This window comes from Vanacampus margaritifer, chromosome 13, assembly GCF_051991255.1.
Source record: "Vanacampus margaritifer isolate UIUO_Vmar chromosome 13, RoL_Vmar_1.0, whole genome shotgun sequence".
Classification (NCBI taxonomy): domain Eukaryota; kingdom Metazoa; phylum Chordata; class Actinopteri; order Syngnathiformes; family Syngnathidae; genus Vanacampus; species Vanacampus margaritifer.
Window position 1 is genome coordinate 22,487,841 of NC_135444.1, and position 16,150 is coordinate 22,503,990.

At 40.6% G+C, this 16,150-nt stretch overlaps 1 protein-coding gene across 1 annotated transcript in view; it reads right to left on the reverse strand.

Annotated features, from left to right (window-relative positions):
• shroom2a (shroom family member 2a) overlaps nucleotides 1–16,150 on the reverse strand; it is a 35,767-nt gene that overhangs the window by 18,504 nt on the left and 1,113 nt on the right. The window contains 2 exon segments of the mRNA XM_077583953.1: nucleotides 5,726–5,874; nucleotides 15,600–15,828. Coding sequence (XP_077440079.1) covers nucleotides 5,726–5,874; nucleotides 15,600–15,824 — 374 coding nt within the window. The 5' untranslated portion in view covers nucleotides 15,825–15,828.

The window sequence follows — 16,150 nt, forward strand, 5'->3', positions numbered from 1 at the left end:
AGTCCAACAGGTGGAATTATTAATAATTAAATGAATTTAAAAAAAACTGACAATGACTAACAATCGTTGGCGACTGCGTTGTGCACACTGAAGGGACGCGAGCTCATCGCTTAAAGTTCCTCAGCCTTGAAGCAAACCATTTTAAGAAATCCACTTACAAGTGGAATTCAGCGCAGCACATTCCAAACATGCTGCATGGGCTTATTAACAAAAAAAAAAAAAACTCCGAAAGAGCTATAAATGCCAGCCCTCCCCGGTCCTTGCCTGCTGTGTACATGTGTCCAATAAGCTTTTCCAGGTAGAACTGGATGGTGGACTTAACTTCTGTTGGAAAACGTGGCCCCAAAGCACAATCATGAAATTTTACTACGTGTGCCACTAGAAGAAAACATGACAAGTGCACTTCCGCAAAAAGACCAGAAGAGGGAAGTCAACCACTGCAAAGAATGGCAGGAGTTCACGTCAAGTTTTAATGATTCCCAGAGTTGCTTGGCTATGGTGGGAACGAGAGAGACAGAGAGAAAGAAAGAAAGAAAGGGAGGAGGAGAGAGAGAGAGAGAGAGAGAGAGAGAGAGAGAGAGAGAGAGAGAGTCCAGGCTGCAGGGGTCTGGCTAGTGGGCAGTAAAATCCACTGAAGTGAAGAAGTAAACATTAAAAAAAAAATGAAGGCCAGTGTAAACTTTACACGCCTGCATCAGTTGCCCTTTTCGGCCTTTGTGGAACCCATCATCAAATTTTTAGGACAATCAAGTTTAAAAAAAATCATCAAAATGACCCTAAAATGGCTGCAGCAAAAAAAAACAAAAAACTTGCAAACTCCTTTCAGCAAAAAAGACCTTGAAGGTCTACTAACAATGGGAGTGGGTTCTGAATTCGAAAATTTGTTTTTGAATGACCCCAATAGAAATGGTCAAAACCACCACTTCAAACCAAAATGGCAACATTTCCTCTTTTTGAGTTTTTTTGTGGGCCTACTCATGACAGACATGCCTACCAAATTTCCTGTTAAGTCAAACTAGCTTTGGGGGCAGAATTGTTTTTTTTTGTTTGTTTGTTTTAATTGAAGAGTTAAGACAAACCCAAAATGGTCAATTTCTTATGTCTTTCTAAGCATGGCCTTATGAAACTTTTTGTTGGGGTTACACATGATAGACATGCCAAAGAAATTTCGCATTGCTGAGTGAAACTGGCTTCGGGTTTGAGATTTCAAAATCAAGGACTTATTAGATTTTCCTGTTTTATGCTGAGTCATCAAGGTCTGCTACAATGCACCGCCCACACGCAATGACAAAAGCCTCAACTGTTTCCTAAATTAGCGTCACCTTTGGTCGAGAATAGTTTCAGGATTCAATCAGATTCAATCAAAGACAAGGTCATCTTTGAAAAGGCCATGTTTGCCTGAACTAAAATGTCAGACTGTGTGCATTTTTTTTAAAGCGTGGTTTCGACAGAGCTTTTTGTGAGTCTATTCATGATAGTCATGCCTACAAAATTGTATACTGCTAACTCTTTGACTGCCAGACGTTTTCAGAAAAGGGATGCCGTGGGTGCCAGCCGATTTTAAGCATTTTGACTGATCTTTCAAGGTCCATAGAAAATTATGTGTTTGGACTATGGAAACACACATACTGCCAAAACAAGATTGGACTCTCATCTTCCATCAGAAAAAAAAAAGTTTGTTTCTACCTTATTCCGTTTTTGAGTAATCAACAATAGAAAATGGTTAGTTTCACCTGTTTTGAAAAAAACGTCTTTTAACGTCTTTGGCACTCCTCCATAGGATTTTACGAAACGTTATTTAACGTTTTTGGCAGTCAAAGAGTTACGTGAAACCACCTTGGGCCGGGGGGGGCTAAATTTTCAAAAGTAAGGTGTGAGGATACGTTTTTTTTTTTGAAGGACCCCCAGGAAAAGGGCAAAATGGCCACTTAAAATCAAAATGGCGGACTTCCTCTCTTTTTGTGCATTACTTCCTGATGCTTCTTTGTTGGTTCTAGTCATAATAGACATGCTAACCAAATGTCCTATTGCTGAAGTGTATACGTAGAAATACATTTCAAATGATTTAAAGCTGCTAACTTGTGACATTAATTAACTCTTTGACTGCCAAAAACCTATGGTATGGACCTAAAATCCTATGGAGGAGTGCCAAAGACGTTAAAAGACGTTTGTTTCAAAACAGAGGTGAAACTAACCATTTTCTATTGTTGATTACTGAAAAACGGAATAAGGTAGAAACAAACTTTTTTTTCTGATGAAAGATGACAGTCCAATCTTTCATTTGGTAGTATGTGTGTTTCCATAGTCCAAACACATAATTTTCTATGGACCTTGAAAGATCAGTCAAAATGCTTAAAATCGGCTGGCACCCACGGCATCCCTTTTCTGAAAACGTCTGGCAGTCAAACAGTTAAAGTGACCTTCCTGCAAAAAGCGTGGATTTGCCATGTCTGGGCACGTTGCGCAGATGATGAAACCAAACAAATGCCAACGGCACCTTTGGATTGGACCAAACGTGCGTGGCTTCAATCCAAGTTTCATCACCGCACGGCCATTACTCATTGCCGTTTGCAAGGAGGCCGCACCTGAACCCGCACTTGAACCCGATCCTGACAGCTTCTTGTTCAACATGATCCCTGAGCTAACAAGAACAGTGATGCTACGGAAGGAGTTCTTTCAAGCTGCGTTTAAATGAATGTGACCCTGTATTTGCTATTCAAGATCTTACTATCATGGCAGAAAAAAATCTTTTTTTAATTCCCCGTTTTCATTCGTGTCATTTGGATGGGAGTATTTTTTTTTTTCCTCCTACGCTTTAGCTTCTACCTTTTATGGATTAATCATTGCGTTCCTAAACATTGCAGTAATACATTTCTGTGCATTATTTTCTATATCATAGTCATAAGGCTTTCAGGAAAAAAAATGCCTTTCTGTTGATAAACAACTATTTGTTAATATGACTACGGCGTCCTCTAAACAATGCCAAATAGGAAAATAGAAAAACTTTGGACATGCTCACTGAAGCAGATAAAGTCAATTCTTGAATACGGACGAAGCGCAGGAAGGAAGTTGACAGTCCCAGATGGTTTGGAGGCTGTCGACAACACGACAAGAACAATCGTGTCTGCAGGAAACATCTTTCTTCATTCCGCGCGGCAAAGGCGACAATAAGCAGACGCACGCTTTGACGCCTCCCGCTGAGATGTGTTTAAACAACAAACGCATGCATCGCTTCACAACGGCGGTATTGATCGCAAATGAGCAGCAAGCCAGTATGGGACGGGTCAACTCCACAAAAATGCTATTTGATTTTAAAATTGTAGGACTAGTACAGAGTGTTACTGAACACACTACAGAACGTATTCAAGGACAAAAAGTGTGACTGCCTGGCTCTAGTTACATATTGAACACTACTTGAACAAACACAGTGTAGCTCAGCCTCAGGCTAGCGACATTTCAGTGCTATGTCGAACTGAATTAATTTGAAACAGAAAATTATAGTACAATTCTGAAAACTATTGATTTAAAAAAAACAAAGATTTAAAGCTGCTCTCTGTAACAATTTGGCCCAAAATATCGTTACAATCGCTGTTTTATTTGACCATTTATGATTGAAACATCTTCTAATTAGCAGATTAACACCTTAGCTGTTCACGATGGATACTCCTGCAAGCCTCTGGCCAATAGTTTTCAGACTGGATTCGGGTTTGAATTTCCCACCCTCTGTCTGCGGATGTGACATCAATTATGCGTTGTGTACGAGAAGAAGGGTGTGTGCAGTTGCATTTGTCGGCCACAGGTGGCAGTAGCGATTCAAAATTGAATATTCTGCGTTTAGTAGCGTTAAGATGGATTCCAAAAAAAACTTGCCATGAGTAGCAAAAATCCATGATTAATCGACACTCCCCACAAGGGTTTGTAGTTGCCTATGGAGGCCAGCAAAGACTAAATGAAATAAAGATGTTTGTCTAAATGAAGCTCCTCAACTCCCGTCCAACGAATTCTTTGGCACCAAGATAGCACCAAAGCAGTATTGTTGTTGCGTTGACTTGAGCACAACAGTGAACAGGTATGTTTTTTCAGTGAATACATGAAGAATAGGTTTCAGATTTGCAACTGCTGAAACGCAGAAGTTCACTGTGAACTATTTGGTCGAAAGGAGAATTTTTTTTTTAATTATCTCTTAAAAGGCACCAGTGGTTGGAAATCACTGGATTAAGCTTTCACCATCACAATACATTCCTTTTATTTTTTACTTGAGTAGAAATGATTCTTCTACTGTCTGCTGCCCCTCAAAGCCACTTGCTTGCGTTGAGACCAACAGCGAGTGCCGAGTGGCCTTCCTTATACGGCAGCCCTCGTCCGTTCCAATGTGTGAGACAATGCAGAAAGACAAGCAGACAGCGACGGGTAGACAAGGCCACCATTGTTGGGGAAGGAGCTGACGAATGATTCATCAGTTTTTAAAGAAGATATGAAGGCCACGAGAACGCCACAGAGATATTTACGGTGTCGGGGGTTGTAAAGGTGAAGTGGTGACGCACAGAGGTGGGAAAAATAACCGTTTGTACTTAAGTAGAAGTACAGATACTTGGGTAAAATAAAAAAATAGAAAATAGAAGTAGAAAAAAAAAGCACAAAAAAAAAAATATATATATATATATATATATATATATGTGTGTGTATATGTATATATATATATGTATATATATTTTAAAAAAAAAACATTTATTAAATTTTTTTAATTTATTTGTTTAAAAAAAAAAAAAAAAAAAAGGAAATAGAAGTAGCACTGAATCTACTTGAGCAATAAAAATCCACAGACTAAATGTCTCCACAATTTATTTTTATTTTTTTAAATTATATACTGCTCATATTGAGAAGGAAAAAAAGTCATTACGTCTTTCTTTCTTTTTTCTTTTTTCTTTTTTTTTTAAATACTGTCGCCAACAGCGAAGAAAAACTCCCAAATTTGCCACTTCAAAAAAAGTCACAAATAAAAAACTCGGAAATTTGAGACTTTATAAAAGGGGCAGATTTGTGCGAAAAACTCAGAATCTTACGACAAATACACGTAGTGTAGCTATAGTCTAATGTGAGGATTCGTTTGGTGGTTAATGGGACACTGTTACTGAAAAGCCAGGATGGAAACTGATTCATTCTTATTCATTTCAACTTTACTCGTCATACACGGCAGCTACAGCGACAACACTTCCTGATCCCCGATCAGCTGACTAAACACTAACCAATTAGCAGAAGCTAGCATACTTTAGGTATGTGAATGACGGAGCGCAGCAGATTTGACACATCAACTTAGATACTTGTATGTATGTACTGTATGAATCAATGGTGTTTTGTCAATTTTTTTGTGCAAAATAAAAAATGAATAATCAAGACACCTGGAGAAAAAAAAAATCAACTGAAGTCCAGTAACAAGGTATTTGTACTAGGTTACTTCCCACCGATGGCTAACACGTCACAGTTGAGCCGAATCCAAAACCTCTACGTGTGTGTGTGTTTAGGGTATGATGTCACCCACAACCTGTCTTGACAGCGGCGGAAAGCCGCATCAAAAAAAAGCGCAACCTCAGCGCAGCCCCACCAAACAGGATCATCCGGCTGGCGAGAAACTTGACGGCGTTGATAGCGGGAAATCCCGTGGCGTATGAAGCGTGCGTTAAAGGGAGCTCCTCGGTGCGTTTGTTGCCGTGGCAACCCCCCTTACCTTTTCACCATGAGACTGAGCGTCCGGTGGGAGCCTTTCACCAAGCAGATTGCCTCCTGCCTGAAGCCGCTCAGGGGAATCTCGTTAATGTTGACGAGCTCATCTCCCGCCTGCAGGCCCACAGCTGCCGCCTTGCTGGCCTCCTCCACCTGGCACAAAAGCACGGCACACCATTCAATACCCTGCGAGGACATGGTGGGTCCAAGAAATAGGTTTTGAAATAAATTTTTCATACTATTGAAAATCTAAAAGAAAAAAAAAGGTCACTTGTGAAATTGACATTTTTATTATGAACCATGTAACCATGAAAAAATGGTCTACGTTCTATCTTGTGTTTATATTATATATATATATATATATATATATATATATATATATATATATATATATATATATATATATATATATATATATATATATATATATTACTTTTTTCTCTGAAATTGTATTACTTTATCTCCAATAGTCGTCTCTTCATTTCGTAAGAGTTTCTTGGCTACACTGTTTCCATTAAACATGACATTCTGATTAATATTACATTTGTGGAATACGAGTTATCAAACAAAATCCAGCTGTTTTTATCCATCTCAGGGGCGGCCATTTTGCCACTTGTTGTCGAATGAAGATGACGTCACAGTCGCTCAGGGCTCAGGAAACAACCAATCGGAGCTCACCTGTTTACTGAAGCTGCGCTGTGATTGGTTGTTACCTGAGCAACATTGATGTCATCTTCAAACAACAACAAGTGGCAAAATGGCCGCCCCCTGAGATGGACGGCTGGATTTTGTTTCTTAGCTCATATTCCACTAATGCAGTATTAACCATAATACCATATTTAGAGTAGTGGGGCTGGCATAGAACATTGTCCCCCAAAAATTGGGGGGGATTGACTTCCCCTTAACAATTCAGATTTCAAATTTAATTGTGACATGATAGTTGTGGTGTTAAGAGGTGGATTCATTCGGGTAAGTCGCCACTGAGGATCCTCAGATACTAAATGTGTGGCCTGCCAACGTGTGCTACATGTGTTTAATGTTAAAATAAAGTCCAACCAAAATGTGTGGCCTGTGCTACATGTGTTTAAAGTTAAAAACGAAATCGAACTAAAAAGAAATGGACGTCAGGAGCAGGTCAACTGAGCGTCTTTATGGATGTCAAACACTGGTTGCGTGTCTGATGGCAGACACCTGGGAGGAGGCGGCTATCGGACAGAAGGTCAGCTGGCGGTGATATTAAACTGACAGGAGAGCGGTCGGAGCTGTTTTCACACACACACACACACACACACACACAAAAAAAACAGGCCTCGCCAGCTGAGGTGGTAAAAGTACTCTCACTTTGTAACTTCAGTAGAAGTACAAATGCAACATTTTTCTCAATCGTGTTTTTCAGCCATTTTCTCATCACATCATTAGCATTCTTGCCCAAGTCATTTTTTACTTGCAGTTACCAAATAAATGAAAAATACAAAATACATAGCAGCTTTCTTGCTAAAAAGTTTTTGTATTATTTTATTTAATGTTCAAATACAACTTAGGCAATTATGCTATTAGGCTAACGATACCCGGGCTTTTTTGCCAGAATTATGACAGACATGGAAATTCCTCATCAAGATCTGTAACAATTTATTTGATGTGGTTTGTTGCAAAAAGGTAATAATCTAAAAAAATAAATAAATAAGAGGTCATTTGTGAACTCGTCCCATTGCCATATTTTTCTCTAACATGTTTTGAAGTAATTATATCAATAAAAAATACCAATGTTGTTTTCCCGAAAACTTCCAACTGATTTAAGCAAGTATGCTATACGGTACATCGCGTTACCCTCCACCACTGCTCGTCACATTAACATGCCAGGATCTGCAGCTGATTATCAGGGAACCTGCGGGTCTGGGGGGGGGAGCTTGCGGATGACTTAACGATACAGGCATGTGTGCATTTACAGAACATTACGTGGTCTTTATCCTCAACGCGAGAGGGCCCAGATAACAACCGGCCATCTTAGCTTCTTTTCATCATTCATTCCTCATTCCGCTACGAGGTAACGGGGGGCGGGGGCGGGGGGGGGCGATGGAGGCTGGCCGGGTTCCCGACCTGGGCCTGATATGGTCATGTATTCTGTGGAAGAGCCTGAATCGATGGCTGATGCATTCTCGGTGGATCAAGCGCTGCCAACTGCAAAACAGTGCTTTGGATATATTTAACACTGGTACTAAAACATAAAATAAACACTCGTTGACAAGCCCAAATGCAGCGGTTACATGATCAAAGCAGGCTACGCTACAAAGCTAACAATTTGAGGACCATAATTGTGGCTTTCTGGTGTCTTTAAGGGTTTGGTGACTTTGCAAAGCAGCTGATCACCGGGCGTCAACGTAAAACTGGGGACTCTCAGCTGTCTTTGACACGCAGGAACAGGCCCGAGTCCAGTGCCAACAGGTCATTATTCTCTGCTAGGCTAAACACTTGCTGACATTTCATTTGATTTTTCAGTTTGAAAGTTATTCTTTCCCCATCTATAGTTCCGTGTGCCAGTTTAACTCTTTGACTGCCAGACGTTTTCAGAAAAGGGATGCCGTGGGTGCCAGCCGATTTTAAGCATTTTGACTGATCTTTCAAGGGCCATAGAAAATTATGTGTTTGGACTTTGGAAACACACATACCACCAAATGAAAGATTGAACTCTCATCTTTCATCAGAAAAAAAAGTTTGTTTCTACCTTATTTCGTTTTTCAGTAATCAACAATAGAAAATGGTTAGTTTCACCTCTGTTTTGAAACAAACGTCTTTTAACGTCTTTGGCACTCCTCCATAGGATTTTACTAAACGTTATTTAACGTTTTTGGCAGTCAAAGAGTTAAGGAGCTGCGTGGCTGTTCAAAATGTCGCACAGGGTATGCTATCCAATGCAAGTTTCTCAAAGCAGGGTTTGTTCATGCCACCGCTGATGAAAACATCAAACTCCCGGAGCAGGCATTTAGGCAAAGACGGGGAAAGTATATCCTGAAGGCTGCAGTGGATTCCTCAAGAGGGTAATACATTTACCCCGTGCAGATTTCAGGTTGTTGAGCATCATGTTTCGTTTTTAGCCTTTGAACATGATCTCTTCTTGCTCTTGTGTCACATGCAGCTACTCCTCGTTCTCTGTTAGTGATAACAATAAATGTCAGAAGTCTAGCGTATGTGTTGCCATGGAGAGGAGGATTAGTGACTTAAAAAGGGGACGTCAACACCCCAAAAATATTTGACAATAATATATTCCATGCAGCCCCACCGGTCTAACGACCAATCGCAGCTCACCGGTTTTGTGAAGCTGAGCTGTGATTGGTTGTTACCTGACACCTGAGCAACATTGATGTCATCTTCAGTCGACAGCAAGTCGGATAAAATGGCTGGGTTTTGCTTCATAATTACATAAATGCAATATTAATCAGAATGTCATGTTTAGACTAGTGAGGTCATATGTAACATAATATTATTGCCAATAAATGTTTAAGGTTGACTTCCCCTTTAAAGGCGCCATGGTAGAACAGTGTTTAGCCGCAATAGCTAGTTAGCTTCGTTGAAATTTTTTCTTGGTGGTAGAAGAGTTTAGTCTGAGCTCTACTGAACTCAGTGTGAAATCTGGGCCTGTTTTATTGAACAATGAATGATTATTCTGTTGCATGAATGACACCAAGTAGAAACACAGGTTGATTGTACTTTTTTTTTGCTCATCTAGCGGAGTAGCAGTTACAGTAATCGTTCCGGCTGTCACTCTGAACTCACGGCACACAGGTTGGAAATCACTGTCCTAGACAAATAGGCGACACTAAATCGTATTAAAGCTTAATGGTAATGGGGGTCGCCTATGAAATAGTGGGTGCGGGGGCCTGTTTTAAGAGCACTTTGGGCCTTTTTTTTTTAATATCCTGCCAAAGTGTTTTACAGCACCGAGAGTAAGGGTCATTTGAGTGCAGCTTAATCACTGCCCTCAGTCACCATTCTGAAGACCTCTAATTAGCACGTTTGCTAAATGGTTTACACGGGTTTTCCGCACATGTAACCGTCGGTAGTAAAACACATTCCTATATGTGGATAAAGAACGAGGTGTTACAGAAAATTAACAGCTCATCAGCCTCGAGGCTGCAAAACGGTTTGGCTTTCATTTCTTCCAGCCACGTCAATACATCAAGAATGTGGCTAGCGGTTCGAGCTAGGAGCCAGACAAACAAAAATAAAGGCTGACACACTGTGAGATTTATAGCTCCTTTTCTAAACAGTTCGCACCGTGCTAGCCTAATCAGCGTGAGCCACATAGCGCGTCCTTTGTTGACGCTCTTCCTCTGGCCTCCAATCAGCCCATGTGCAGCTATCCTGGATGAGCGTGGAAATAGTCAGTCGGAGGGGATGCGAGGGGAAGGATGTGGTGTGGGGAAGAGAGGAAGGAATGCGTACTTTCTGCTGACAAGACGTCCTGTCTTCGAGGGTGATGCTGACATCAAACTTCACGTGTGGTTGGGACTTGCTTTGAATGACATTTGACAGGACGCCAGTAAACAAACAGATCAATCCACCACTTCATTTTTTTTTAAAGGGGAAGTCAACCCCCAAAAATGTTTTGGACAATAATATGATCTATGCAGCCCCACTGGTCTAAATATGGTATTCTGGTTGGTATTGCGTTTGCAGCAAAATCCAGCCGTTTTTATCCATCACAGGGGGGGCGGCCATTTTGCCACTTGCTGTCGACTGAAGATAAGATCAATGTTGCTCAGGTCTCAGGTAACAACCAATCACAGCTCAGCTTCAGAAAACAGGTGTTGCTGTGATTGGTCGTTGTCTGAGCCCTGAACAACTGTGATGTCATCTTCAATCGACAGCATCAGTGGCAAAATGGCCGCCCCGAGATGTATAAAAATGGCTGGATTTTGCTTCATAACTCATATTCCACGAATGTGATTTTAATCAGTATGGCATGTTTTGACTAGTGAGGTCACATATAACATATTGTCAAGAAATGTTTACGGTTGACTTAAACTTTACTACAGCTTGTACTCATCAGGGTCGCAGGTCAGTTGTAGAGTCCAAGTTGATATTCAGCGAGAGGCGGGATCAGTTTTACAGTAAACTGGGATTAATCAAATAAACCGCTTGAAGCAAGCACACTTTCTCAAAGTGATGTCATACAAAAGTCTCAGATTTCTTGACAACGAGAGAGTGAGAACAGGCACTAAGGAATAGAATTGAAAAACTAATCAAAAATATAATAATCTTTAGATTATTATTTTTAATCATTCAACCCTACTAAGGAATACTTTAAAAAGTGTGTTTTAATAGATTAAAGCTGTTTAAAGCGTGTGGGAGGAGTAAAGATTTAATAGAATAACACAAAAATGTTCACTTTACGCAAACTTTTTCCCCCCCAGAGATTTATCCCAGGTCCTTGTGATGAACTGTATTTTATTAAGATACCAAGGATGCGCTTTAATTTATGAAAAGAATCCTTATCGCCTCTCTTAAGTCTAGTCATAAAGATAAGAAAATTCAACTAATATTTTGTGAATTTTGCAGGCAAGTGTGGCATATTTACTCCTCCCCTGATATGAACTCTTTATAGAAGTGCAGCAAAAGTCCCAAACCGCTCCACCGCCGTCATATCTCCGATTTGATTCAACGTTTGCGTGCCGTGTACTGTATTTTCACAGTGTCTTGCGGTTGACAAGGCTTGGAATAAACCATTTCTTAAATCGCTGAAATGTGCCAAACCAGAAAAATAATCCACCCTGAGCCACATTCGTTTATGTGATCCCATAAAGCCTCCATACAAAAGGATCCCATAATGAATCCAACGTGTTTTAAGTGCACTTGATTTATGTCAGCGTGTGATAAGAGAGACGCTGCGCCGTGCAACAATATGTCAGCCGGCGAAACGCAAACGTATGCACGGGCCGGCGTGCCCCAGCTGTGTCGTGTAAAACGGGATTATTTAAGTTTATCCTGAGTGAGGACTTTTAAGGCCGCCGGGACCTCGCGCATTACCTGAGTCATGACAGGAATGTTAAGAATTTTAATTAGATCCAGGAAACCGATCCCCCCCGAAACCTCTTCTCACACTGTGGCCCATTGTGCGTAATATTTTATATATACACACGCGCATCTTCATAGACATACAATACATAATAGGATTTGACTTTGAATTATATTAATAAATTGTCTTTTTATGTAAACATGACGGGGCCCAGTATATTGCCATGGGGTACTTATCGACGAGCAATGCATCATGGGACGGGGAATATCAATTTTGACTGAGTTGGCAGTATGTTAAACACATGTCTAACTATAAACTTGGAATGAAATGTGATCTTTTTTAACTCTTTGACTGCCAGACGTTTTCAGAAAAGGGATGCCGTGGGTGCCAGCCGATTTTAAGCATTTTGACTGATCTTTCAAGGTCCATAGAAAATTATGTGTTTGGACTATGGAAACACACATACTACCAAAAAAGATTGGACTCTCATCTTTCATCAGAAAAAAAAAGTTTGTTTCTACCTTATTCCGTTTTTCAGTAATCCACAATAGAAAATGGTTAGTTTCACCTCTGTTTTGAAACAAACGTCTTTTAACGTCTTTGGCACTCCTCCATAGGATTTTACTAATCGTTAAACGTTTTTGGCAGTCAAAGAGTTAACACAGATAAAAAACGGCGTGGAAGAGCAAAACCCAATAAACCTGACATGTAAAAAAAAAATATACATGACAGCTTTGGAGCTACATAGAATACCTGCCTTTATCTATCCACCTTTTTCCTACACTAAAAATAGATACTCCCCTCTTTATCTAGTAAAGGCATCGGGTATCGGATATCATCTTCCCTGTGGTACTACGAGCTAGCTTCTTGCAGAGCAGGTATGTGTTACAAGTGTCCCGACTGCTTAGCACAATACGGCCAAGTCGACAGTATGGCGGACCCTCCAAGTGATGCGAGTCATGTCGGGAGCTCTGACTATCTCCAGTTGGCCATTGTGCAAGCGTTTACACGTCATTTTGTATTCGTGTATTGGGTTGCTTGACATGTTCATTAAACAGCTGAAAGTGAGAAAAAAAATCAAATCCATCTTTCCCCTTTCCGCCCCCACAACAACCAAAAATACTACGACAATATTCATAACATGTTTTGTAAGAAAAACAGCACTTTTTAACGCATTCATTCGCAGCAATTTCCACTGAAGCAACCCCCTTCACACCCAGCTATTTGACTGGATTTTGACTGATGTTGCAAGGCCCACAGAACATTGTGATCTATTGCTATCAAAACTTGGAACCTACCAAAAGAAAGATTAGAGTCTCTTCTTTCATCAGGAAAAAAATATATATTTCCATCTGTTTCCGTTTCGCAGCAATTAGCATTAGAATATAGCTAAGTTTCATGATTAACTCTTTGACTGCCAAAAACGTTAAATAACGTTTCGTAAAATCCTATGGAGGAGTGCCAAAGACGTTAAAAGACGTTTTTTTTCAAAACAGGTGAAACTAACCATTTTCTATTGTTGATTACTCAAAAACGGAATAAGGTAGAAACAAACTTTTTTTTTCTGATGGAAGATGAGAGTCCAATCTTGTTATGGCAGTATGTGTGTTTCCATAGTCCAAACACATAATTTTCTATGGACCTTGAAAGATCAGTCAAAATGCTTAAAATCGGCTGGCACCCACGGCATCCCTTTTCTGAAAACGTCTGGCAGTCAAAGAGTTATTCACAAACCTGTTGAAAACACTGGGGAAAAGAGCTTTTTTTGCAACATGGCCCTGGTTGCTCTCTTATGCTCTGCTGCCCGTTTTTTTTTGTTGTTGTAATAACTACCATTGCTTCAAGCATTCTCTTCAGTTCAGAGGCCTCTGCCATCAAAGCCTTCTGCATGCTATAGCATAAAAAAACATAAAAAAATTATAAATACGCATTTGGGAATATGGTAATATTTAAAATAGAACATATTTATATGTTTTGGGGAGAAAATTAGCTTTTTTTTGTTTCATTTCAATGGACATTGTGCTGCTCATTCTGGTGTGTACGTCTTGGATAACATTGGGCAGTTTGCTATTGTATTGTTACATCATCTGTCTACATGTGTCACTCCACTGTTTTTGTTGACGTTTCATATCTTGAGAAAAGTGTAGGTCAGATCACTCGTCGTATATGTAACAAATAGTTGTTTCGCGGAAAAGGTTAAAATCTCACCAGGTCCCCTTTGGCTGCTGCCTCCAGTATCCATGTGGCCATGAAAGATTAACAGCAAAATGGTGTCAACATCAAACGACAGGCTTCACTGCTCGTTTTATATAGTTACACATTAAATCCCCAAAAGGCAGACTTTTTAACGTGAAGGCATCGAGTTTTAAGAGTCTCGCTGCCACCCCCCCCTTGGCTTGGACTTTGGACCGCTTTTGGGTCGATGGTGAGGCGACAGGCCCAACTCAAACAAGTGATGGCGTTTTAGCACCGGGAATTAAGCGTCCAGTGAGGCCTCGCCTGGTAAATGATTACACCGGCGACATGGCGGCACAGATCGCACCAAGACAGGAACGGCCTGTGCTGTAAATCTGCATTGTATCAACATGCAGCGTAAAACCGTTCAGCACGTTCCATCTGTAATTGTAATGGAAGTATATGTAAATACGCGTATGTTAATGAGGGTTATATATAGAAAGTTCAATGTTAATAATGTGTCTTCTTTTTAGTGCAAAACACACCTTGTTCCATGTTTTGGAAGTTGAGTCACACACAAATAAAAGCAAAACATGCAGAAAACTAATGATTTCCGAATTGAGTGACCTCGGGGGAAAAAGGCTGCACTTATTAGTGGCTTACACCTGCAGCCCACATAGCACGTACATAAAAGTTTCATGAGTTACAGGAAAATCATTTCCGTTCTGTTGTAGTTTTTTCTCTCCATATTTCTTGTCATTCAGTGTTTGTCGGCAATTATCAAAGGACGCTGGCGAGAGGAAACAACCCCGATGATGAGTCCGGCACTTTTGCAGTCCAAGTTGCATGATGCACAAGAGCAATATTCTGTAGAGTTTTTGATTAACTCTCAGGAGTTGTATAACAATTCCGCTCAAATTTTGCCCGTTTTGAGGGTCGTGCAAATGAGCCACTGCTCACACCCTCTACTGCGGGGCCAATGCTGAACACGGCATTCGTTGCCATGACAAACCAGAGGCAGCGCAAGGGATGGCCGCCACAAATCTAAAGAAGCAACTAGAAAGCCACATGCTAGCAGCATGGATGGAATTTTCAATCACAGAGACAGCACTTCAACACCAAGCCACTCAATAACACTTCATGTCGCGGAGGCGTTTTGAAAGAAAAAACTATTTAAAAAATTTTTTTTATAAAGAAATGTTGGTTGTAATTTGGGAGGTTGATAGGGTTTAATTAATTGGCATTTTCCATAATGAATTTCAAGGGGAAATTTTTTTTCGCTATACAATGAAGACCTGCATACTCACGGTTCAGCATTAACAAATTTGCTTGTTCGTAGATTTTGGGGGGTAAACCAATCCCACTTTCTACTATCATTGAATGAAAACCTCACTGATTCATTGTTTTTGCATTCAGGCCTAAGCTACGTCTAATGTAAATATATTGCTTGCCGCCATCTTGTGACAGCTTGGTGCTAAGCAACTAAGTTGACGTGAGGGGAGGAGCTTCATAGCCTTGTCTAATAGAAAAACAGTTCTGTTTTTACAGATGTTTTTGAGTCGGTGTCAATTACTGACGGGTTTTCACTTTCACAGGGGTTGTACGAGTAAATCGAGCTTGGTCACGGAACACAATTAAACATGCAAGTTGAATGTCCGCTTTAAATGATCAAAGTTCTGGTCCGGCTTACCTTGGTGATGAGCAAGGGCTCGCGATGCTCCAGCCCACCGCGGAGCGTGAACCCCCACGGCGCGCCGCCGGAAAGCGACACTTCTAAAAACCTCCAGCCACCGCCGTCCCCATCTCGTGTCCTGGAGTCCGAGTCCCCCGCTTGCGCAATGACGTGCCAGTGGTGGCTGCCGCCATTTCCGCCATCCATGTAGTGTGGATCTACCTTGTACTGCTCTGAATCCATGACGCTTTGAAGGGAAAGAAACAATGATGCTCATCCACGGTCTCTATAGACCTTTTTGTTGATGTCATACATCCTTCCGTGTGGCAAGAGCTCAGATGACACCATTAGTAAACAAACCCTCCTATTTCCTTTGACCTAGGCAGAACTAACTCAATATTAGGGCGCAAACGCTGATTTCTTTTTTTAGGCTGATGCCAATTTCAATATTTGACAGTGCAACATTCCAATAACCGTTTAAATCGGCTGAATAAATTTAAAAAAAATGTACAGTATAATGAATCATTTTTGGTCCCTTAACGCTGTCACTAACAACAATGAAGATATGA